The following is a 26723-nucleotide window of genomic DNA, read 5'->3' on the forward strand; positions in this document are numbered from 1 at the left end:
TAAGAATGAAATGAAGCTTTTGACACCCATCTAAGGACAACATATTTATTAACGGTGTATTAAGTAAATATTTAGTATTTACTAAGACTGAAAAACAGGTCTATGCATACACATACACACAAATTTGCTAAGAAAACAAAACTAATAAATCTGAGGTATATTAAAGCTGTGACTACCATGCATCATTAGGTATCCCAAAAGATTTAAATTGGACATAAAAGGCATGAAATATATGCTAATTTTACCAAGTACTCTGAGTAATGTTATATGAGAGAATATCAAATGATATTTTTCCTTCTCTCCTCCAAATCTTCAGAGTCCCCAAATTTAGAAAAATCAACCAACTTTCTATATGTGAACATCAATCAGCCTAAGTAGGTAGAAAGTGGTTTGTATAATTGCATGGAGACTCAAGTTGCTTCTATAAGAATTTGAATAATATTAGCATTGTAAATATATCTGTGAATATTTCTAATGAGGTATCATCTACTTTCCTTGATATAAACTTTGTCACTCAACCTCACAATGTTAAAAGACCTCATTTATGACAAAGTAGACAATGAAGCATGCCTATAAATTTCAAATCTCTAGTATCTATTTTTGTAATAGAAGTAAACTTGCTTTCCAAAAAATTTAGGCTCTATCACAGGCACTCAAATGTTTCCCACATCATGTGCATAAATTATTTTTTCTCTCTTTTTAAACTTATTATTTTCCCTGGTGTATGAAACATTCTACTAGCTTAATGTGCAATTTCCAAATCTTAAGAATTTTAATTTAAAATCAGCTTTCCCCAGGTATCCTTGAACATACATCACAGTATTCATTCTCATTTAACTATTAGGGTTATGAGCATTCGTATTTATTTAATTGTGGAATTCTAGCCAAAATAATATGATTTTTACAGCTATATTTACTTTATCCTCTTATAACTGTATTTGCCCTTATGTCTTCACTAGATGAAGGTAGACTAAACACACAAGCATGGGCTTTGGAATTATATGGACTGGAGTTTAGAACTAGCTCCACTACTTACTACTTATGATCTTGGGAGAATAGTTCTCTTCTCTCATTGGAAAAATGAGAATAATACAAACTTAACATCAAATGGATATACTGAAAATTAAATGAGAGAATAAAGGTAAGCAGCATAAGACAGTCAGAAATTATTTTAAGCAGTATGATCATACCAAATGTTAAGAATTAAAATTTAGCATTCAACAAATATTGAAAGTCTGCCACAAACTAAATGAAATATTTAACACTTTGGAAGAAACAAACAGGAGTAACAGGGGATCTTAAGTGAGTCCTAACCCTTAAGGAGATTAGAAACAGAAATAAGAGGTATATAAATACAACTGGGCTAAAGAGAAGGAAAATAAACTAGGCATTATGAGTAGCTGGAGAAAGATGTAAGCCTTTTCTGCTTTTACAAAGTGCTACCTGAGCAGGAAGGGAGAAAGTTAATTTCCCCAGTATGTAGAATCTTTCTGTCCTCAATTCATGCTTCACCCTTATTAACTATTAGTTACCAAACGTAGCATGACTTCGTAACTTTGGACATTTGATTCTCTAATGTGAAATTCCTTAACTCTTTTACGGCAATTTTTCTTTGAAACCTCCTCAAATGTCACCTCCTAAGTGAAGCCACTCTGTAACTCATCATCATGCAACTTAACTTTGTGAATACTGTACATTTATCACATTACACAGCGAGCACTCTAAGGACAAGAATTGCACTCTTAATTATTTTGTATCCCCTCCCCTCTGCCTCTTCACCCAACACCTTTTTCCCAGCTTAGTGTCTGGTACATAGTAGGGACTCATATGCTGAATGAACAATTAGTGAAGTGATAACTAACTACATGGATGAACAATGTCAACAGAAATTTTTGAGCCTGGCCAATTAGGAAAGTATTAGAAAAGTTGTGGGGGGGGAAAGGAAGCAAAAGCATTTTAGACAAATGAAATAACATAAACAGAGACTAAAATGTAACGTTAAACAGTGTATTCTAAAAGGGGCAGTAAGTCTAACAGACCATGAGTACCTCACAAGGAAGTATCTGTGTTCTTCATAGTTATCCTGATTCTTTCCACTGATTTAAAAGTCGTTTTAGAAAGAACACTCATAATATGAATGTCTAATGCTATTTAATCTCTAAACAAGAGCATTACTAAAGTCATATTTGAACCAAATTAGGGTGTCATTATTTTTTAGTAAATTAATGACATTTAAGGGCTTCCCTGGTGACTCAGACAGTACACAATCTGTCTGCAATGAAGGAGAACAAGGTTTGATCCCTGGGTTGGGAAGATCCCCTGGAGAAGGGAAAGGCACCCTACTCCAGTACTCTTGCCTGGAGAACCCCATGGTCAGAGGAGCCTGGCAGACTACAGTCCATGGGGTCACAAAGAGTCAGACAGGGCTGAGAGACTAACACTTTTACTTTCAATGACATCTAAATAGAACTACTGCCAGTCAGGCCAAAATGTGGCTAAAGAACATATCTACAATGAAAACCAGTGTTCTGCAATATGAGTACAGAAACAGGACACGGTAACAAAAATCACTTTAAAGTTTATTCTAAATATGGCTATTTATGGTAATCTTTTTAAAAAACAGATCATCAAATATTCAGTGTTCAGTTTCCAATCCCTACCCCTATTCTCCCCATCAGTTTGCTTGAGTCAGGCTCCAAATATGGTACATCCATTCATGTGAACACAAAATTCTTTTAACTAGACAAAGTTGAACACGGTAACGTAAAGATTGCTCAAGGAAACTTTTTGGTACTTTTGCATCTTTTTAAGTGAGTGGCATCAGTCCTTGATAATCTCTAATTTTATTTCAAACCTGCCAGCTTTCTGTTTAACTGAATAGTTTTTACAATGGTTAGCCATAACTGACAGCTGATTCATTCACCAACGAAGTATAAAAAGGCAAAGTAGGTGGCAAGTTATTTCTCCCGTAGTAAAAGAAGTAAGAGATGCAAAGGAAGCAGCAGCAAAGTACATTTCTTTAGCTGTATTAGTTCCCTGAGGGGATGAGATGGAATCATATGCTCTGTCCTGCAGAGTAAGGTACTCATGAAAAGCTTACTGACTGTCGAAGAGGCCTGTCCTGGTCCTGAAAATCAAAACCCTGGGAAATCAGCCTGTTCCTGCCTATGCCAGGCTCTGACTCCAGTTTTATCTAACATCCACACTGAAACAACTTTACACCAGTTCTGTCTGAAGCCCCATGCCAGTTGTCACACATATCCTCTGTCCTCTTTGGTCACAAACATGCAATGCAAATCCTTATTTAGGTCATCTACCTGTCCTCTTATTTTTATACCAGAACTATGTTAGGCATCTTCCTGATCCAACAGCTAATTATTCCCATTTGTCCCATAACTTTATACTGTACCTAATGGGACCCTTTCTCTGATGGTAAACAAACTCACTTTCAAACCTCGCAGGTCACAGTGTTGCCAGCACCTGTATATGTGGATGTGGCCACATTAACGATCCATTTCATTCAATAAAATGCTCTAAGTATGAAATCAATTTCAAATATGCTACATTATCACACAAATTGCCTGTCTCCTTCCAGCTCTTTTAGTGCAGTGCGTTCACTATACTGTTGCATTTTATTAAGTCCTCCAAGTCCCTTGGACCCTCCACTAATCCTTTCACATTTCTAACTTAAGCTGCAACCCACAGCTGGTGCTCTCAATCGCTCTTTCATCAGCACCTGAAATTTCCTTTTGTCCCTATTTCAGCAGCCCAGGAAGTTCTGGCCAGCACTGTCTGCTTTCCTGGCTCTTTTCATTCTGGAGACTCAGGGCCATGGGGGAAGAAGGGTGTCTCCAGGATGCATCTATCCAGTGGTCTCACTGGGTCCTTCCTGGCGCAACAATCCCCAAACAAGTAGTTTTCTTTGTCAGATCGTGCTGTTTCTCCCAAATATTACTACAAATTCTTATGGCTTTTCTAAACTCTCTAACATAACTCAGTTGTTTTAGTCTCAGCTAATGGCTTTTCTCTCTTCTCTGGAAATGATGGTTTCTTTCACCTCTTCCCTTTCTCCCTCATTCCTAAAAACTTACCTACTGCCACACACACCATCTCCCCATTCACAGAAACAATTCACCAGTGTGCCCTCAATTCCATTTTCTCTTCTTTTTTCAGCCTTCAGATTCCTTTTCTGTATCTTTGATGCCCACCTTTTCTACCGGCATCTTTTAATTTATAAGGATCTCAAGTCACTATCATCCTTAAAAATTAAGGAACCAGAAAAATCTCAGCCTTCTCAGTGATACCAGATACTCTGAGTTACATCAAAAGAGAATTCATGTCATGTTTCAACATAAAGACAAACTAGAAAATACCAAAAGCTACTTCCTTTGGCTTTCTGTCTCCAATAAAGTCAGTGATAACCTCTTCATTCACACAGCAGTGGAAAGCCATCGAGTATTTGTATGGCTCACTCCATTTACCTCCTCTCTCTCTGACCTCACAACTGTCTGCTAAAACCCATCTCTTGGCTAAAGTTTCAAAGCATCAAGTAACAGAACATGAGGATTCCAAAACGAAGCCACGGGATTCAGAATACTTCCTGCTCATCCTTGCTACTTTTGTTTATTCTCTTGTCTTGTCTGTATGAATATCCTCCTCCTCCAAAAGTACCTCCTCAAATGAGCCACAAAGGAATTAGGAAAAAACATTTTGAAGCAGAGGATGTCGTAAAGATAATATAATCTAACATAATGCCCTATTAGGGTCTTAAAATACACAAAACCCTATATTGGTCAAAATTTAAAATACAAACTGCTAACAAAATAAACACAATGGCTACTGTAATTACTGCTTTAAAATATCATCTTCATTATCCTGAAGAATATTTGGTTACTATAATGAGAGATGGATTAAAAGCATTCAAGGGAAAGTTTCTAGCCCCAGATTAAAAAAAAACAAAAAAAGCAGTAGACCAAAACTCTCTAGACTTTCTTTATCATGCATCTATTAGTTAAAAATATATAGACAGCTTCTTTCCCCATTGTACTATATAAAACAAATACAAAAGAACAGAAAAAAGAATGTTTAATAAATCCAAACACAAGTTCTATTATGTTCTTTTCAAAAGCATCATTTTATATAACCACTCTTTTGGAGAACATTACTCTGGACTATCAAGGAGAAAAACAAACAACATAGGGACTGATTTGACAGAGCGAGCTTTATGCACTGATTCTTTTTAAAGAAATTCTTAGTTTAAAATACTAAGGTTATTTTTAAAATAAAAATTTATCTGTAGTATATATTAGCAGTGTCATGTCATTAATGTCATTCTTCAACATAAAGTCAAACTAGAAAATACTAAGAGCTACTTCCTTTAGCTTTCTATCTCCAGTAAAGTCATATATTTGGTTGAGATGAAAAGGAAAACAAAAAAATCACACATTTCTGCTCAAGTTATAAAGAGAGCCATGGGTTCCTATCAGAGTTAGTGACTTTTGAGCACTGGCTATATGTACTCCACTGCATCTCTCAAAGAGGCTAATAGAACTCTCACACACTCTGAGATTCAACTTGAGCACTATGGTGCTGCAAGTTTAAAAATCCACCTTGTTTTAATGAGGTAGTATCATACACCAAGAAAGAAAAGATTCAAACTTAAGACAACACACAAAATTACAAAACGCCACCAAAAAAAAAAAAAATCGTACGTGTTTTTGAAATGAATAGTAATACTGAATTCTTAAATTTTAGTGTTGAGTTCATTCCAAACAGTAGTGTGAATAAGGAAGGAAAAAAAATGTCAACTACTCTCATTAGCCACTCTCATTCCCTGTCTCCCTGGAAAGAAATCAGTAGGCCTAGTTTTAATTTACTGCTTCCTCCTGTAATGGACTATATAGTATTAAAGGCCTTAGCCTTGCCAAACTTCACCTTTATTACACAGAAGCTCTCAGAATTCAAGCACTTGAAGTTATTTAGTTGTGGTTTACCTCAGAACTGAGAAGCCTTAATTAAAGAAAGCCCTGTAATGAGGACAGGGTACCCCTATAATCCTCTTTAAAACCACCTTTTACTTACGTCAACAGGGACCAGAAGACTTTTCCCAAGATGCTGATTAAAAGAGAGGCACCAGGCTTCGGTATAACCGTTCATGTTAGGAACATACTTCTTTATCGTCTCATCATTGAGCCTCAGCCACACACCATCATCATTGTGGATCTATGGGATACAAGCAACAGAAACAAGCCATGCCCGCCTGTCATTCCGAGGAAGGTAGCAAAGTTCTGAAAGGCTCAAAGCAGGCAAATAATGGTGGACATGGAGATTAAGAACCTAGTTTTTGCATAGGTATGGGAGAACCTTTTAGGAAAACAACCAGCAAGCCAAGCAATACAATAATCCACATGGTGAGATCGTAAAACACATTGTCACTTAGAAGTAAAAGCACAAAGAAGTCACACTTTGAGATAAACACTTCAATAATAAAAGCAGAGGTTTCCCAAAAGAATACAAGCCTTTCTTCCCCTCAATTTAGATTTTAATAATCAGAAGTTACGTAATTGTATTATTAGAAAAATGTCCTGTCCAAAGTTAAGTGATACAATAAACACATACAAAAGCAAACAACATTTTAAAAGTTCAAGAAAAACCACTCATTTTCACTGAATTCTCATACTGGCTCTGACTAGTATGTTAATTTTTATGCTAAAAATATAATTTTAGTTATTTATTGATAAAGAAAAATAAATGCAATATTTGAAACTCAATGAATAAATTTTTAAATTCTGTGAAACAATTTTCCAAATACTACCCAAACTGCTTAAAACATATTCTAACAAAAAATTTAGTAACCTTATATCATGCAAACAGTGCAAAAATTTTTCATCCAAAATTTATTACCAAGTGTTTCTTTACAAATTACCTCATCAATGAAAGTGATGGTTCCATTGACCTTCACTATGCCTATCTGCTCACTCTGAAGAGAAGGGTGGCTACGGATACGCAGCCCTGCACTGTCCTTGGCCACAAATTTTCGAACCTGAGAAAGGCAAAGACAGACAGATGAAACAGGGAAATCATGGAAGAGAGACCTTATAAGTGGTAAGAGATAAACAGACTTGAAAGTATAATTCTGAGAAAGCTTCCAAAATTATTTGTAGCTGGTCTTCCTGTGCAAATAACAATGGCTTATTTTTAACAATAAAGAGAACATTTTTAAGTATAAAACTGTAAATCACTGAAAAAAATAGAAAATTATTTATATATTAATAAGTTAATTTCTAAACTTTGAAGACATGATAAAAAGGAAAAAAAAGAGCCTTTTTTTTCCTTTTAGGAAGGTATGATATAAATTCTATTACCCATGTTTCTTTTTTTTTTTAATAAGTAAGTAGTTTACTAAAATTCCTATAGCACTTACTCTTTAGATGTTAGGAAATGAATTTAACAGCACAGGATACTTTAATCTTGAGAACTTTACACACTTTAATGTCAACAGACGTTTTGTTAATTGTAAACTTTCAATAACAGGAAGTATACAGAGTCTATAAATTACTATAGCATTATACCAAGAAACCAAAAAGTACAGTTTTATACTTGAATTACCATGAACTAGTCTTCAAGTTTATTTAGGAATACTTAGAATTCAAATACTGAAATAAGGAAAGTATTAGACATTGGATGGCCACCTTGAAGGATCAGTGAAGAAAATTAATAAATTTCAGACTGATTCCTGTTCTGATTTCATTCTCCCCTAACCTTATTTGGTTGAGGCTCAGTCTTTGGTTTGACCAGCTGAGTTCCTGGTGGTATCATTCCTTTTGGTGGGTCTTTTACTTTGACTTCTAGGCCAGCATCTGTAAGAAAAGGAAGGGAACTGTAACATTTGAGAATATAAGGGAGGGAAGACCCTTAAACCTAACTTCATATACATTCACAGGCTGTTTTAGACAATTAAAAGAAATATCTGAATTCTGTCCTTCAAGGTAATTAATATTTAACAGCTAAGAAATAGACGAGTACTTGGAAAAATGACTGTGAGATTCCAAAGGGGAGTCTCAGGGATTCAGGAAAAGAGGAGGGGCTATAGACTGACTATATTAAATAATAATGAAAATTTTAAAATAACAAAAAAAGAAACCCTTGTGTGATTGAACATTATCTCATAACATCTGATCAGAGCACTACTTGTCATCTATAACAATTATCTCATGAGTAACAGGCAGCAAAGCTTGGTGTTTACAAGCTGGGACTCTCATGTTAGACTTGATTGTTCCTAATTCTGTCATTAACTGTTTGACTCTTTAAGAACAGCACCTAGTTCACTGAGCTGCTGTGAGAATGAAATGATTTTAAAAATACATATAGAATATATAAGATTGTATAAAAATTTTTGATGTATATTAAATACTCAATAAATGTTAGCTATTAGCATCATCATTATCCTAATGAAAATTGTCCTTGCCTACAGTCAAGCAAGGTCCTAGCCTACTATCAGTTTGGTCACCTCTGGTGAAAGCTGAGTTAAGAAGTTAGGGAAGAAAATGAATGGTTCTAAGTGACTATGAATCTTTTTCTTCAATGTCATTCCAGAAAATATGTATGAATATAAGTGGATTTTTCTTATTTATGTTAGTTTTCTTTACCCACTATAAGCAAAGATTGGCAACCCATTCCAGTGTTCTTGCCTGGAGAATCCCAGGGATGGGGGAGCCTGGTGGGCTGCCGTCTATGGGGTTGCACAGAGTCGGACACGACTGAAGCGACTTAGCAGCAGCACCAGCAGCAGCAGCAAAGATAAAACCTTTCTTGACTGTCTCTACTTTTGAACTTCTGTAATTTGTATCCCTTGCATGTCACTTCTTATATTTTACTTCCTGTGATTTTGTTTGCCCCATTTATCTTGCAATCATCAGTAAGCTGTTCACTTGACAGGAACTGTCTTATCTAGAACAATGTTTCACTTAGAACCAACAGAAGTCTGCTGAACTAAAAATAAAAGAGTACAGCAAAAGGCTGCAGCTAAAGGTGTCTAGGATGGTACAGATGAATCTGATATATCTAATCCTATGGTTGTTCTTTAGTTGCTAAGTTGGGTCTGACTCTTTTGTGACCCCATGGGCAGCAGAATGCCAGGTGTCTCTGTCCATGGGATTTCTCAGGCAAGAATACTGAAGTGGGTTGCCACTTCCTTCTCCAGGGGATCTTCCCAACCCAGGGATCAAACCCATGTCTCCTGCACTGGCAGGTGGATTCTTTACCACTTTGTCACCTGGGAAGCCCCAATCCTACAGTTACACTACATTTAATGCATATTCTATATGTCTACAGTTACATCAAGGTAAAGCATCTCTTTATCTTCACTGTAAAAACAAACTAAAGTTTCCCAAAGGGTATTGTGGCGGAATGTTGGAACAGTATTACTTTTATCTCTACCCCCCTCTATCTCTTCTCTACATGAAAAGGTTTCATGATAAGTATTAAACGAATTGAGAGGATTTTTAATTTCAGAATGTCTTAAAATTCCAAATATGATAATATGAATTGGATGAATATCTAAGATGAGACTACAATATATGGGGCATTCTAAATCTACCTGATCACAGGAACCCATTTGCTTGAGGAGCATTAGAAAATATAAGTGCTATAAGGAATCCATATTGATAAACTTTTTAGAGCTTTCTTGTCCAATTGCTGTCCAAGTATATGGATAATTAAAAAATAAAGAGTAGAGAAAGATTAATCCCCAAAGGAAAGGTAAGATATTTTTCAAAGTTAGTAGAAGGTAAAGAAACTCATTCTTTCAACAAGTATTTCCTGAGCACTCATTGTGTGCCAGGCACTGAACCACACTGGGAGATCCAAAGATGAAAGAGGCTGCTCACAGCCAGGAGAGGAAGACGCACCATGACGGGGAGACGAGGCACGCATGTGGTTACAGGGCAGCACGGAGGAGATGGAACTGACTAGGCACACTAGGGAACGCAGGAAAGGAGTCATGAGGGCTACAATGACTCATAAATTACTGTAAAATGTTAAGACCTTGTAAATGCACAAGTTAAGTACTCATTATAAAGGAGGACATGACGCTCCCTACAAGTTAGGAAGTCTGTCCACGTCTGTGATACATGGACAAGGGCAAGCTAGAACAGAAAGAGGATTTTGATTCTAGTTCTTTACACTAAGTAACTCACAACTTTAGAAAAATACCTATTTCAATGCCATCGATGGTAACATGAATAGTGTAGAGCCCAATAGCCCCTGGAGTCCAGTTGGCACAGTAAGTGCCATCATTATTGACACGAATCAGCATATTCTCACTGGGTCTGAAAGGAAATAAGATGAACACTGGAATATTTACTTTGGTTAAACAGCTGACATCATCATGAGCATGTATCAGCAAATATTAAATTTCTGATTATATGATCACAATGACTAGCAATCTTACTGCCCTGTCATGGTGTTTTCCTACTCTCCATGATTAAATTCACTCTTTCCTCCTCACCACAAACCTCCAGCACCCCTCTTTCTGACTCTCAGCTGATTGCGACCTCATAAGTTTCTTCTGATGAAAAACATAAGCAATCAGATACAACCTTAAGGTTGCAATTAGATTCAATCTACTTTGCTCTACCTCCTGTTACAATGGCAGGAATGCCCTGGGTCCTGTCCAGTGCCAGCCCCTCCATCTGTGCTCTGGATCTCATTCACTCAACACTTCAGTGATACAATTCTCTTGCTCTCTTTTGTTCATCATTAACTTCTCCCACTTTACTGGATCATTTGTTTCATTTCTATAAAAACTTCAAAACGTCCCATCTTAAACACCTCCTGTTGATACCATACCTTTCCCTATAATACAGTCTCATAGCTCTTTCCCCATTTACAGCAAAACTTACCTGAACAATTGTCAACAACCACTCTCCATGTCATTTCCCATTCTCTTCCAACGCTTATCCTAACTATGCTTTTGCTCCCAATACTTCTTTGCAATTGATTATGTCACAGTCACCAATGTCCACCATGTCCCCAAATTCAGTGGCTGTTTCTTTATCTTCAGCAATCCTCAGTGGAATTCGATAATAACTTACAACTCCTCCTTTTTTGAAAAACCTTTTTGCTTCTGCAACATTCTTCTGATTGTTCTTGTATCTCACTGGCCACTCTTTCTAGGTGTTTTGTTGGCTCTCTCTTTTCTGACTACCTAGGATTGCCCCAGGATTTAGGCCTAGGTCTCCTGTTTTCTTTCAGTGTCATCTCTGCAGTTGATCATTCATCATTCATCAATTTTAAATACTGTATCTATAAAGATGATCAAAAATTTATTTCTGTTCTGAATTTCAAACTGGTATTTCCCATTGCCCTGGGAATAGCCCCTGATGAGCAAATAAAACAGTCGGCCAAAAAAACATGCTTCAATTTGGAGTTAACAGAATTACTCAGAGCTCAAAATCAGAGTTCTCATAACTAAGTTCAATAACAAGTGCAACATATATTAAAATCACTCTGCCACTCCTTTAGGTGACGGACAGAAGGAAATAAAAATAGAAAAAACAAGCCAATTTATATACTTTTAGATACGAGTTATTTCTGTATTACCTTAGTATTATGTAACATATTGGCAGTATTTATAGTTCAATATAAATACATGCTTCCTGCAAATCTACACATTATAAAACCTGTCGTAAGTCTCTACTGGGAATTTTAAAATGCTATAAAATATTTCCTTAATAGACAAGAAAGTTGGAACTCATGGTCATCTTAGTTGTAAGCAGCTGACATGTCTTGGCTAAGCTTTGAGGAAATGATCCTTACCTCTTAGGAGTTGGTGATGCAAAACGCAGTTCTTCAAACGAGTAATTTTCATAAACCTTTAAGAAAGAGACCATCAAGAATCACAAAATCATTAGAAACATTCTTAACTAATGCAGTGACAGAACACTCAATAAATGGTACTGAGACAACTGGTTATCCATACAGGAGAAAAAGAAAAAAACTCAATTACCTACATCACACCACCTACAAAAGTAAATTCTAGGTGTGTTAAAGATGTACATGTAACAAACAAAACATCAACAAATTCAGAAGAAAAAAAGGACAATATGTTTTGAGCATATTAAAATTTTAAATTTCTCCAAAACAAGGACACCATAAAGAAATGGCAAAGATCAGCCTTCACCTGAAAGGGATTTGTAATTCATTTAACCAAAATGGGATACAAAGCCATAATACATAGAGAACATAGAGAACAAATTAATACTAAAGAGAGAAACAACACAAGAGAAAGGTAAGTAAGACAAATCACTGAAGAGGAAATCTGAAAGGCCAATAAACACTTAAAAAGTTACTCAACTGAACCAGAAATCAAGGAAATGAAAATGAAAACAAGATAACCATATCACAGTCATCAAATTGTGTTGGTGAGAACCAAATGCAGGTGAGAACATGAAGCACCTAACATTCTGACACACAAATCAGGGGCCTATAAATTTTACAAGTACGTTCTACAATCCAGCAATTCTACTTCTAGATATGTATCTTAGAGAAACTCTTGTTCATGTACAAAAGGGAGTATACATAGTTATCTGTAAATGTTTGATATAAGAAAATCTCCTTTCCTGAAACAAGAATTAATATCTCTAAGAGACAGTTTGGGAATGGCATTCTGTAACTTCCCTATCCTGGGCCTCTCAGAACATTCCTAAAATACTGAATTCAGTCCTGGTAACTCGACTTTCAAAAGAAATTATACAAACTTAAGTATGCTATCAGGAAACTAAAAGAATGCCTAGAGAGGTAAGGAGGCAAGAAGTTAAATTCTTTAAAGAAAAGTTGAATGAGAATGTTTAGCTTTAATTCTTTAATAGTCAAAACTAAAACAAACAAAAAAAAACAGTCAAAACTATTAAATTTTTAGTCCCTTTATTTATTCAACCTCAATCATCTCAACTTCTACTTTTAGTCACTCGCACTGAAAGTCACGGACCTGTGACACTACCTGCTCAGTTTTCTGCCTCTGTAACTCCTAACTGTTTCTATTCTTAAGACTTCTAGTCCTTCTCCCCTCCCCAGAGTTCTCTCCCTGAATCCACTTTTATTTTCCTTCCAAATGAGCTGGATTCCACTGACCTTTCTTTAACCACCAGATGCCCAACTTCCTTTTCAGTCATTGTTTGCTTGTTGAATTATCTGGGACAACATCCATGCCGCATCAATCTAGATGATTATGATCATTTTTTTTCATGTTCATAAGACTCATACTGCATTGCTAATACAGGATCTTCAGTTTCAACTGATTCTCCAAGGAGGGCTGATAAATCTTTTCTGATTACTTTTTCCTCATTCTGTACAATGACTATTTCATTTTTTCCCCTTTGGTTCAAAATCTTGATCCTAAGATTCATCACTCCCATCTCCAATCTAAGACATATAATTGCTATCATAAATAGTCCCTTGGCCACACAACCTATAAACTTATTAGCAATTTATTTTATTTTCCCTCTCCTGGTACAGTGAAAGAGGTAATAGTTCTCTTATTTACAGCCAATCCCTTTTTATCTCTCGGAGTATCTTCATTGTCCCTTCTCAAATGTCTCCTCATCAGTACTAAAAGATGTCTTTCTATATTCAATCTCAAGACTCTAAAGCCTTATCTCAATTCTATTTCCTCTGTCTCTTTTTATAACCAAACATCTTGAAAGACTAATGTACACTCATTTTATCTTTAGCTATTATCACCTCTTTTTAAAATTTTTATAAATTTTATTTATTTTTTAATTGAAGGATAATTGCTTTACAGAATTTTGTTGTTTTCTGGTAAATCCCAACATGAATCAGCGATAGGTATACATACGTCCCCTCCCTCTTCAACATCCCTCCCATCTCCCTTCCCATCTCACCCCTCTAGACTGATACTATTTTCACCTTCTCTTCACTGCAATTTAATTAACCAACTATGTCTCTAAAGCTGCTCCTGTCAAGATCGCTGCTAGATCCTTTTCAAAAAACTTCACTTCTGCAGTAAAACAACATTAAAGCTCCTTAATATGCTTTCTGTGACTTACAAGCCATGGCATAAGGCAGCTGGGGAAGTAGTTAGGAGATAAAATCTGGAACCGACTCCCTGGCATTTGGGTGCCCTTTGACAACTTACTCAATCTCTCTATGCTTCGGTTTCCACATATGTAAAATGGGAATAAAAACCAGTGATGTATAGGGTTGTTATGAGAATTAAATGAGTCACCATATGCACCGTAGTGGTAAAAGGGCCAAAGGTAAAAATCGGTGTCCTAGTTTATACTAGCCCTCTGGCTGGTATTCTTGCCAACATTTTTGTTTCCCTTCTCCATTTTTTTTTTAAAATCTAGTAAATCAACATTTCTCAAAGTGCAGCTTTTGAATATAAATCATTCTGCATATTTGTTTTATATATATAAATTCTGGAACCTCTTTTTAGACCTACTGAATCTAAATCTTTGGATGACAGGAAAATCTCCTTTTTAAGTAAGTGCTCCTGGTGATTCTGATGTGGACAAAAGTTTGAGCATCATCATTACTGACATTCCTCAGGACCCTGTCCTGGAAGGTCTCTCTTCTCATCATGTTAGATAGACATCTCCTACTTCCATAATTTATGAATAATCCAAGTACTGATGATTCTCCAATTCTTTTCATGAGGTAAGACTGTGATCACATCAGGTTTGTAGTTTCAGCTTCTTTTTATCTATCTTCAGATGGATATTTCAGAGGTATCTAAAACCACATCCAATGCTGAATCTGTTATCCTCCTCAACCCAAAACTGCCCCTTCAATATTATCACTCTTACTACTCAAGCTCAAAACGTTTTATTTCCTTCCTCTTTCTCTTTTCAGCATCCCCATTAGCCACCAAGTCTTACATATCCTAAAAATCTCCTGAATCTATATTGACTGACAACTCACTAGTCCAAGGGATGAGCATATCTCACCAGATTAAGTCAGCAGTCTCCTAAACAGACTTAAACCAAACCATGTCTCTTGATTACCCACCCAATTACTTTCTCCATATTCCACCATAATCTTTATAAAACCAAAAATTATGTCATTCCTCCAAATGAGAGCCTACAATGGCTCACACTGCTCTCTGAAAATAGCACAATTCCTAACTTTGATTTCAAATAATGACCATCTTGATAATTTAGATTAACACTGCCTCTAAAGATTAACTAAAAAAAACAAGACAAAAATTTTAAAAAATCTGTCTAAAAGCCTCAAGCCCAAAGAGGGAAGAAACCCAAAGAGATAAGCCTAACATTTGGAAGAACCCAAAGCTGAAGGGGGCCTCAATAATAAGCTCAGAGTCTTGAAGGGGTATGTCCGAGGAATAATGGTGATTTGAAAATACACAAGCATTTTCACAGGAACTGAAATGTTTGCTACATAAATGAATGGTAAAAAATAAACTTTTTCTGGGAAGTAAAATAAATTACCTTCATTATTGTTATGGCAATATATCGAGCCTCCTTCACTATCATGGGTTCATACGAAACATCCAGCTTTGGGGAAGTAAAATAAATTACCTTCATCATTGTTATGGCAATATATCGAGCCTCCTTCACTATCATGGGTTCATACGAAACATCCAGCTTTGGGGAGGCTAGTCCGCCAAAGGTCATGTCGGTATTAGAAGATGCAGGTGGTACTGCAGGACTACCAGGAATCCTCTGAGGCTTCTTTACTTGCTCTTGTTGCAGAGATGTTTTTTTCTGAGAAACAGGAACGGCTTTCACTTCCACCTAACCAAGATATTATAAAATCCAAATGACATTATTATATAACTGTCCATGACACATCAGAAGAAAGCAATTTACAACTTTAAACTGGCAATTCTTTAAGTTTTATGTTACCACTTGTCCCCCTAGGGCATTCCTTAAAGACTATTTAACAGTGCCAAATGATTATGAAGAATGCATCTCAACAGGGATCCTGGACACAGTGCAAAAGAGAGGCTTTGTTTTGGGGAATAAATAATCACAAATATCAAAACAAAATAAAAACATGTGCCACCATTAATAACATTTAGGAAAGGATAGTAAAATGTATCTACATTCTTACTGGCATTACTTTCCAGTAATCTTCACATATTTTAAAGCACTAAACTCAACTTTAGCTATATATACTGTTCTGCAAAGAAAAAGAACTCTACTGACAGATGTCTTACAACTCAACAGATAATAAAGCAAATTTTATACCTAAAACTTAAACATGTTTATTTACTTTGCAGAAAGAGTACTATTAGGTGGTTCTGTCACCAACATGAACTATGAGGGCCAAACAATCTAATTAATCTTTCCAACTCAGTTTCTTCAGCGATAAAATGGGGTGTCTTTTATCTGCTTTACTATAGAGATGCAAAGAACAGATTTCCTAAGGCGTGTTAAAACAATGAAAGCACAAACTACCTCATAAACAATACTCAGAAGTACCTTCCAAGAATTATAACAAAATATTACATTGTTGTTTGCTATGCACTGGCAAAAAACACTTGGTCCCTCAGTCAGTCAGTCAGTTCAGTCGCTCGGTTGTGTCCGACTCTTTGCGACCCCATGAATCGCAGCACGCCAGGCCTCCCTGTCCATCACCAACTCCCAGAGATCACTCAGATTCACGTCTATCGAGTCAGTGATGCCATCCAGCCATCTCATCCTCTGTCGTCCCCTTCTCCTCCTGCCCCCAATCCCTCCCAGCATCAGAGTCTTTTCCAATGAGTCAACTCTTCGCATGAGGTGGCCAAAGTACTGGAGTTTCAGCTTTAGCATCATTCCTTCCAAAAAAATCCCAGGGCTGATCTCCTTCAGAACGGACTGGTTGGATCTCCTTGCAGTCAAAGGGACTCTCAAGAGTCTTCTCCAACACTACAGTTCAAAAGCATCAATTCTTTGGCACTCAGCCTTCTTCACAGTTCAACTCTCACATCCATACATGATCACTGAAAAAACCATAGCCTTGACTAGACAGACCTTTGTTGGCAAAGTAATGTCTCTGCTTTTGAATATGCTGTGTAGGCTGGTGATAACTTTCCTTCCAAGGAGTAAGCGTCTTTTAATTTCATGGCTGCAGTCACCATCTGCAGTGATTTTGGAGCCCAGAAAAATAAAGTCTGACACTGTTTCCACTGTTTCCCCATCTATTTCCCATAAAGTGATGGGACTGGATGCCATGATCTTCGTTTTCTGAATGTTGAGCTTTAAGCCAACTTTTTCACTCTCCACTTTCACTTTCATCAAGAGGCTTTTTAGTTCCTCCTCACTTTCTGCCATAAGGGTGGTGTCATCTGTATATCTGAGGTTATTGATATTTCTCCCAGCAATCTTGATTCCAGCTTGTGCTTCTTCCAGTCCAGCGTTTCTCATGATGTACTCTGCATAAAAGTTAAATAAGCAGGGTGACGATATACAGCCTTGACGTACTCCTTTTTCTATTTGGAACCAGTCTGTTGTTCCATGTCCAGTTCTAACTGTTGATACCTGACCTGCATACAAATTTCTCAAGAGGCAGATCAGGTGGTCTGGTATTCCCATCTCTTGAAGAATTTTCCACAGTTTATTGTGATCCACACAGTCAAAGGCTTTGGCATAGTCAATAAAGCAGAAATAGATGTTTTTTTGGAACTCTCTTGCTTTTTCCATGATCCAGCGGATGTTCGCAATTTGATCTCTGGTTCCTCTGCCTTTTCTAAAACCAGCTTGAACATCAGGAAGTTCACGGTTCACATATTACTGAAGCCTGGCTTGGAGAATAGGCAACCACAAAGTAACCAACGCTTTAAAGACCATTTTAGCTCTTCATCATTCTGAGGGTCACCCAAAGTTTCTTCTGTTCTTTTCAGATACTACTTCTATGGCTGGCAAGAACAGGTAATTCAACAAGAGGATCTTCACAGAAATAGAAAGAAATGCATAAATGAAACTGACAATATTACTTAAGTAATTGAGAGACATCCCAGGAGCGTGGATTGTTCTTATCAGTGTCATTCTAGGGAGTTAGTAGTTTTGAGACCCTCCCTGTCTACATAAAGTGCAGGTAGCAAACATGTCTCACTAAATAACCACAATCCTGAGTTGGAGCTATGAGAAATCAGTATTTGGATTGACATTATGCTCTGGAAATATTAAAAACCCATCTGACTTTTTTAAAACACAGAAGTTTAAAGATAAATAGAAAAATTGTTCAGCTCATATACATGCCACCATTAAAAGCTTTAAACTTAAATATAACAAAGGAAAAAAAAAAGTAAATGCTTCCAAATCTTAAGAATTTGATTTTAAATTATAGCTACTATTTTCATATATATTATTTTGATTCAATATTTCTTTAAACAACTATATTTACCCTCAGTAAATTAACAGGAGATGTACATCTGCCTATATACCACCAACCTTGAAATAAATCAGTAAACAATTTCATACTTTATAAGTACTGAGATAAAAAATGATAACCATTCTGCTTTCTTTTATAAACTGTGCTTCTTTGTAAAATTTGTTATTCTTTTATTTCCTATGCATTTTTCTCTTTTTACTAAGCACAATTTCTTTGGAGTAATCATTTTTATAAGTTAAAAAAATATCAGTAACAGCTGCTGTTTTAAAAAAGGATTCTGGATCTCAAAAATATTATCTCTAAACCAACTTTTATGTTCCAAATAATTGATTATTACTCTATCAGGATACTTCAGGAGTTTCTGATAAGTCTAAAATGTCCTGAAAACTTCATGCACTAACAGGCTGAAAATGAAACATACTGAATTAATTTTGTTTTCAGCTAATATGATAATGTGGTATCAATAAATCTAACATCAATAGGTATGCAAATCACTTTTCCTAAATAGTATTTACTGGAGTTTCCTAGAATATGCTTTCTATATTATAGATAAATCTGATATGAATCTGAGTATATTAAGAGGCTTCAGGATTCTTGTTCTCAAGAAGCAGACTATACAGGCAAAAAAAAAAAGAAGAGAAGAAATGAGAGAGAGAGATGGAGTTCCCTGTGGTCCAGTGGTTAAGAATCAGTGCTTTCGCTGCCATGGGCCTGGGTTCAGTCCCTGAACCTGGGACCTAAGATCCCACAAACCACACAGTGCAGACAAAAACAAACACACATAAACAAAAAAGAAAGGAAAAGGGAGAGAGAGAGATCACGTGGCTAAAAAAGAACCCAAAGAGGAGAACAAAAAGAGATAGAGCATAAAGTCTGACTCTGAAATGTGAGATGTAAACAGCCCAGATACTAAAATGCAGCAAGAGACAATAAAAGGTGCAAAGGAGGAAACATAAGAAAATGCAACTAAAGATCTACTGTAAGCACAATAGTAAGTATGAACATTAAAAAGAAATGAAATGTTATGCTGACTTGGAAAATAGTAACTATGATACAGGCACATGAATAAGGGACTTACTGTGGGCTCAGAGAAGGGATTTAACAATTCACAAATACACGTTGAAATGAGAAATTCATCAATGAATACACAAAACCCTTCAACATATTAAAGCATACTGTATTGGGACAAAAATTCTGTCCTTGGGTAGGGTCATTTTTTTGTTATCACTATCAGAATTACTTTACTCTCTACTCCCATTTTTTTTACAATTTGTGATGCTTTTTACATTCTAAAGAGTAATTCTTAGCATGAAAACACTTTGATGGGGTATGATCTTCCTTAAAAAGGTAAGCTAGAAGAGAAAATGTAAGAGTGAAGCATACTGTATGGATATGTATTATGTATACTGTATGTAATTAAAAGAGTACATACTCTTCTATCCTATATATGTTTGTTTGGGTCACGATGAAACTCTTGCGGGGGGTCATGGCCAAAACATTGAAAGCCACTAGTAAAGCCTGAATTTTCTTTAGTATCAGGGCCAAATGCTTTTCCATACAGTTTTACTTACTGGTCTTAAGACATATAAACTATTGTCCTCTTTTTTTTTTTTTTTTTAAACTATGAATCAAGTAAGAGGTGCCAGTGGTATTGTGCTTCTCCATGGTACAAATGAAATAATGCACCAACTAGTTGAAAAAGTGCTAGTATATTGAGGTAAAATCAGCTTCTCTGTGAGTAAAAAAGATTTCAAGGCTTAATCAGCTCCAAATAACCTAATCATTTTGTAAATACAACTTCGAGGGGCCAGCGTAGCTGGGGATTGCCTATACAAACTTTTGTTCGATATTCACTGTTTTCAGAAATCTAATAAAAGTTTTAAATAAGATATTTAATTAATATATAACATAGAGGACTTAATTTTATGTCTTTACTATAATATGCTCTAAAATGTCATTATTTACTAATGTCTCAGGGAAGAGGTGTTCAGAGAACTATATTCTTCAGTATAGCACATAACTAGTTCCATTCCTCATTCTTTTACAATCCAAATTTAGGTATTTCTGATTTATTTAATAAGTATCAATATTATATTTTAAACGTTGCTTCAGTAGTACTAAATGCAAAACATATTAAAGTCTTTTAAAAACATACATAAAATTTTTAAACGTATTCTTTCATTTATTTGTTCAATGACTAATATATGATGGTCTTCCCTCTGTGTGCTTAGCACTCTTTTGATGGACACTTTCTTATCCTCCCTTTGAATCACCATGGCATCTAGCATATCTGAAGCAAAATCCAAAAAGTATAAAACTTGGATAAGTGAGTACTGATTAATGTGAACAAGTCATTAAAAAATTTTCAGCTTCCTTCACTGCATATAAGTAAGGAGCGTACTGCAAATAGACTCTAAGCTCTTGTCATTTCTAAAATTTTATGAGTTACAATAGTGCATAGATGTCTACTAATTTAATCCTACCACAATTACCTTCATGTTGGGAACGTGTACCACATCCCCATACTGGTCTTTCGTTTGCACCGTGATGGTGGTAGGCCAACCACACCGAATATCATCCTTATTCAGAATCAAAGATGTTTTCTGAGGATCAGCATAGGAATCTGGCTGAAGCCACCTAACAGGAATGAAAAAACAAGTAAACAAAAAGTCAAACATTCATCAATATCTTCAGTGATTAAAATGAAACTAGGCCAAATGAATAAAACTATATTAAACAAAGTGCTAAAAGGATTATCATTTCCAACTCAGTAATAAGGACCATGGGCTTCCCAGATGGTGCCAGTGGTAAAGAACCTGCTGGCCAACGCAGGAGACATAAGAGATAAGTGTTCGATCCCTGGGTCAGGAAGATCCCTTAGAGGAAGGTATAGCAACCCACTCTAGTATTCTTGCCTGGAGAATCCCCATGGACAGAGAAGCCTGGTGGGCTATGGTCCACAGGGTCGCAGAGTCAGACACGACTGAAATGACTTAGCATGCACACACAATAAGGATAACAAGTATTAACTTCCTTGGAAATCATTAATGACAAATTCATTAAACAAATATGCTAAAGCTTATGAAATTTTTGATGATTACAAATAAATCAGAAATATCTGTAAAATCAGAAAGTGTGAAATTTTAACTATGGCTGGTTTAAAATAACCAAGAAAATGAATTTAGGTTGTATATACTTAGAAGTCCCAAATAACACTACTTAAGGAAGGTCTGCCTAATTGCCAACCTGAAGACCTGGGAAAGAGCAGCATTTCTGTCAAAACAGAAACATAAGTGACATTTTGCTTGCTGGGGAGCAGAAGGTTGGAAATACACTACCTTCTCTTTACACAGCTTAGTAACGATTTTCCCTCACTACCATTCCTTCCATGCAAATTCTATTTTTTGTGATATCCATGCCTGAATTCTTTGCATGATCTACATTCAAGTTGTCGTGTGAGATGATTGATGAGTAAATTCTGTGATGAATACTACACGAAAAGGTCCATGAAGAAGGCAGTGAGGCTGACTTAAAAGATGTTTTCTATTTTTCTCCAATCACCACTTTGCTTTTTAAAAACTAAAAAGTAATCTCTGTATTTTTAAGATTAAAGCCAGAAAGAGGGTCATATTTCTGTATTTACTAGTTTGGTGCCATATATAGTCGCTCAGTCGTGTCTGGCTCTTTGCGACCCCATGGACTAGCCCACCAGGCTCCTCTGGTCCATGTGATTCTCCAGGCAAGAACACTGGAGTGGGCTGCCAAGCCCTCCTCTGGGGATCTTCCCAAGCCAGGGATCTAACCCAGGTCTCCCACACTGCAGGTGGATTCTTTACTCTCTGAGGCATATTTACTAGTGAAATTACTCAAGTCAGCATATTTGTTCACCTTCAAAAAAACCAAATAGCAACAAAATAAATGAGAACTCTAAAATCTTAAATTACCTGATTTAAATTCTTAATTTATATCTGCATTAACTGTAGATTTGGAAAAAATCCTCATATTAAGATAAATATAGTCACAAATTTAGGAGTTTAGTATAGATATTAAATATTACCATCAAATTCACGGACTTCTCTATTTTACCATGTAGTCTTTATATTTTTAACAATTATTATATATGTTTAAAATATACTGAAATATTAACTACTACTTTATATTTCAGAAAGTCCAAAACACATAAACTACATTATTTTAGGTGGCACTGTAACATCCTAATGACTCCTCTCCTTTCTCTTCAGAAATGAAAACTAAGGTAAGCCCTGGAAGAAAATCACTGTAGGACTTAAGAGTGCATTACCTCGCAAGCCTTCCACCACTTGATCCTGGAACACAAGCAATAAAATCGTCCAGAAAGGACTGTTCATTGCTCTGGATTTGAAGTGGTAAGTTTCCTTCTAGTGCCTCCAATATAGTTGGTGAATGAGAAAGAGCTAAACCCTTTCCAAGAATACCAGAATGGGTTTTGCACACCTGTTGGGTAAAAGAGAACATTTATATTTTAAAATATGAAACTTTAATCACATGATTGTTTTGAATTTGCACCCAATTTTAGATAGGCCTTTTTTGGGGAAATCATTTTCTCCCCACGTCCCAGTGCTCCTTTACTCTGAACAGTAGAAAACTTCCAGCAGGGAAAAACTTGGGATAATACTTTCAGTTTCATTCTGCTCACAAAAGGAAGTGATTTATCTGAGTTTTGCAGGTTAGAGCTAATGCTGCATCTCCCCCCACCCAAGCTCTCCACATGTTTCTCTGCATGTGTCACATCCCCGTTTGTCAGGGCCAGGGCTCCCCTCTAAAGACAGCTGTAGAGGTTGCCCGCTTTCTGTGTCTCTGTTACTGGTGGTTCTCTTGGGTAGGCTGTGTCTGTGCTCTTGGGCAGGTGGGTACCAAGATCTTGACTCAGGCAAAAAGGTGATGGAAGCCTGACTGTGCCTGCACATACACTGCATTAGCCTATGTAAGCCTTATTTAAGTTAAGGAAAAAGGGCAGATAAAACAGAAATTTTAGTCCTCAACTAGATGAGAAGCACACCTTACATTTTAGAAAGACTTGCTGCAAGTGCTAAAACTCTAGAAAAATCTTAATGACTGTATAATAAATTTCAAAACAAAATATTTTTCATGGAAAACTATTATATTTCCAGTTCTTTCAATTCTACAACAGTAACTCCTGCATTTTATGAACCATGCAATTTCTAAATCATAATCTTTAATATCAAACAGACTTGAGTCCAAATTCAGACTTCAGATGAGTTATTGCTATGTCCTCTTAAGCTAACAAGTTACAGACCATTCCTGAATCAGTGAAAGGTATAAACTGGTGATCAAACGATCTCTTGTAGTTATTATACAATTTAAATGGGGCTTCCTAGGTGATGTAGCAGTAAAGAATCTGCCTGCCAATGCAGGAGATGCAAAGAGGTGTAGGTTCGATCCCTGCATTAGGAAGATCCCTGGAGGAAGAAACAGCAATCTGGTCCAGTATTTTTGCCTGCAAAATTCCATGGACAGAGGAGCCTGGAGGGCTGCAGTCCATGAGGTTGCAAAGAATTGGCATGACTATGCACCTAAGTATACACACACAACACATTTAAATGCTCACTACCTGCCTAACAAGCATGGGTTTTAATGTATGTTAGACCATCATGACTACCTTACATGCCAAAAAGGTGTGTAATTTGGGACATCACTTTTTTCTTTATAGGGGCACAATAAAGATCTCCTTACATCTGGCCTAATTAACATTCTATAAGCCATAATACCTTGGATGATGAGCTACTTGATGGATTTCCTTAGCTAGAATGCTATATGACACATAGCATGTTCACCAAACATTTTTTGAATTAATTATTTTTCTATCTTAAGATACAGAGATTTAACTTTTCTAAAAGGAAAAACAAAAGCTGGTGGGATTTTAAAAAACCTAAGTTTCTTAACATTATTGAGGACACCATGGCTCCCTACAATTAGAGCACAGTGATCAAGATCATGGACTTTGTCATCAAATTGCCAAAGGTCAAACTCTAGACCAGTTGCTCACCAGCTGTGTGATTCTGAGCCAGTTACTTAAGTTCTTTGTATCTCAGTTTCCTTATCTATAGTTAGGAGTTCCTACTTCATAGGACTGTTGTAAGGACTAAATGATTTAAAAGTATAAAACAAAGTTAAAGATCAAATAAATGTTTGTTTTTATTATTACTGCTGTAATCATTTCAGAAAATAAATAACATGTAAACCACTAACTGTAAGTATTAGAAGACCTGGATACCAGCCTCGATCTCCCAGTTGCCTGAATTCTTAATCAAAACTTCTCTGAACTGATACAATTGTCAGATACAAGAGAAAATAGTGATTTCAAAGTGTAACTGCAGAAATAGACAGATAATGTCAAAAATATGGCAAACTACTGGAGAAGGAAATGGCAACCCACTCCAGTATTCTTGCCTGGAAAATTCCATGGACAGAGGAGGCTGGTGGGCTACAGTCCATGGGGTCACAGAGTCAGCCACGACTGAGCACATCAGTACAGTATATGGTAAACTATAAAGTTTCTCTATAGATATTATTTCCATTACTATTACTAACATCTTTTTTCTAACTGGAAAATAAAACTTCTTTCAAGATCTAATTTCAATGTCCACCCCTGGACAAAACCCTCCTCTGGGCCCTTGGTAGCTCTTCTTCCTCCAGCAGGGCTTACATCTCACTCCAGAGTCAACACCCACCGTGCAGTTCAGTAAGGGCTCATACAGGGGTTGATTCCATCAAGGGGAGCAATTATGAGTTATTTATCTTTATAACTGTCAATTGTAGAATGAAATACGCAATGAATGAGTGCTATGCTCAAGAAAAACAAGGTTGATTTGAGTGAAAATTTGGCTTAAAATTAATGTACAAAGTTTATCCTTATAATTATTGAGGACAATACCTGTAAAGCAGCCTCTTCAAGAATTTCAAGATCCTCCTCTAATTCATTACCTGGTATGTAAATGAAAAGGTTTACCAAAATATATCAATGTTTCATTTAACTTTCTAGTCTTCTGCATTCATTACATGTTCTCCAAAAATTGATATTCCAAATTGAAGAGAACTATTATCATTATGGATAAATCTCAGTGGTTTAAATTTTAAAATGCTTATTTTCAGTGTGAATATAAGCTGTAATTCTCAAGACAATACTAAAAAAAGCACCCATCAAGTGTATCAAAAGATATATATTACATTTATATACACAAATGTATATTTTTACTTTAGTGTATTTATCTAAGAAAAAAAGAGGAAAACTGATTATTCAGAACCTGAGTCTTTCTTTTTCAGTTATACTACAGAAGAACTTCATCTTTAGTAAACAACAGTTACTGACAGGAAAGCCCAAGATAGTGACTGTATTCTCTAAACATTTTCTGCTTTACTGCTTGATGTAGAACATTTATTGAATTTTTTGATAGCTTAATGAACTTATAAAATATTATAACCAAAGTGATACATGTTCAAAGGGAAATATTTGAATTATACAGAAGTGCAGAATGAAAATTTCTGCCACCATCCCCTTTCAGAGATACAGTATCAACAGTTTCCTATGTATTGTTCTAAAAACTTTGTATGCAAATAATCATTGTATGCATGTATGTGCCAGCCTACATACACGGGAACATACACATCTATTTACATATATATATATATACAATATGATGTTCAAAACAATGAACATCATATAATTATATAATCTGGACACCTTTCTTGGCCTGGACATATAGGTTTACTTTTCTGTCACTGTATTTAACAGCTACTTACATCTGTTTTGTATAGATGTACCATCGCTGATTGAACAGTTCCCAACTGACAAACATTTTGGTTGCTCCTAGGTTTTATAACCGCAAGTATTGATAAATTAATCTATCTTATAATGTACGTTTTTGAGTATTTGTGAAAATATGTATAAAAATGCTATATCAAAAGGTATATTTATATAAAATTTGAAGTTATTGACGAATTTCCTTCAAAGAGGTTGTAGCAATTTCCCTCACGTGAATAGAACACAAATGTCTCATTGTCTTTAGTATAGTAAGCAGCTGCCCATGAATATATGTGACTGTTAAATTCATTTTGCTAAACTATTTTCAGGATGTTTTTTAATAAACATTCTATTTGTAATTTTGTAACTTTTTTAAAAATCATAAATACCTAGTACAAGATCACACTTACCAATAGGAAGTGCTAGATCCTTTTTCATCAAAGCTGCTGCACAAACCCCACCAAGATTAGCTAGTTCTTTTTCCAACTGAATGACTCCCTGGAGAATTGAAAAAAAAAATCAGATGCTGTAAAAACTGTTTGGAAGATGCAATTTTTGAGAG

At 35.9% G+C, this 26723-nt stretch overlaps 1 protein-coding gene across 40 annotated transcripts in view; it reads right to left on the reverse strand.

Annotated features, from left to right (window-relative positions):
- The window catches only part of MYCBP2 (MYC binding protein 2), a 270702-nt gene that overhangs the window by 72261 nt on the left and 171718 nt on the right, over nt 1-26723 (reverse strand). For all 40 annotated transcript variants that reach the window (XR_015138240.1, XR_015138239.1, XR_015138238.1 and 37 more), the window contains 10 exons: nt 26572-26659; nt 25295-25344; nt 22661-22833; nt 20853-20997; nt 15561-15776; nt 11818-11873; nt 10213-10328; nt 7762-7859; nt 6926-7042; nt 6082-6222 (listed from right to left, as the gene is read on the reverse strand). Coding sequence is in view for 36 of the 40 variants with exons in the window: in XM_086330007.1 (XP_086186133.1) it covers nt 6082-6222; nt 6926-7042; nt 7762-7859; nt 10213-10328; nt 11818-11873; nt 15561-15776; nt 20853-20997; nt 22661-22833; nt 25295-25344; nt 26572-26659 (1200 nt within the window). In the remaining 4 variants the exon portion in view is untranslated. The remainder of the gene's footprint in view (nt 1-6081; nt 6223-6925; nt 7043-7761; nt 7860-10212; nt 10329-11817; nt 11874-15560; nt 15777-20852; nt 20998-22660; nt 22834-25294; nt 25345-26571; nt 26660-26723) is intronic.

This window comes from Bos grunniens, chromosome 12 (assembly GCF_055505025.1).
Source record: "Bos grunniens cultivar Pamir isolate PY7600 chromosome 12, Bosgru_T2T1.0, whole genome shotgun sequence".
Lineage (NCBI taxonomy): Eukaryota > Metazoa > Chordata > Mammalia > Artiodactyla > Bovidae > Bos > Bos grunniens.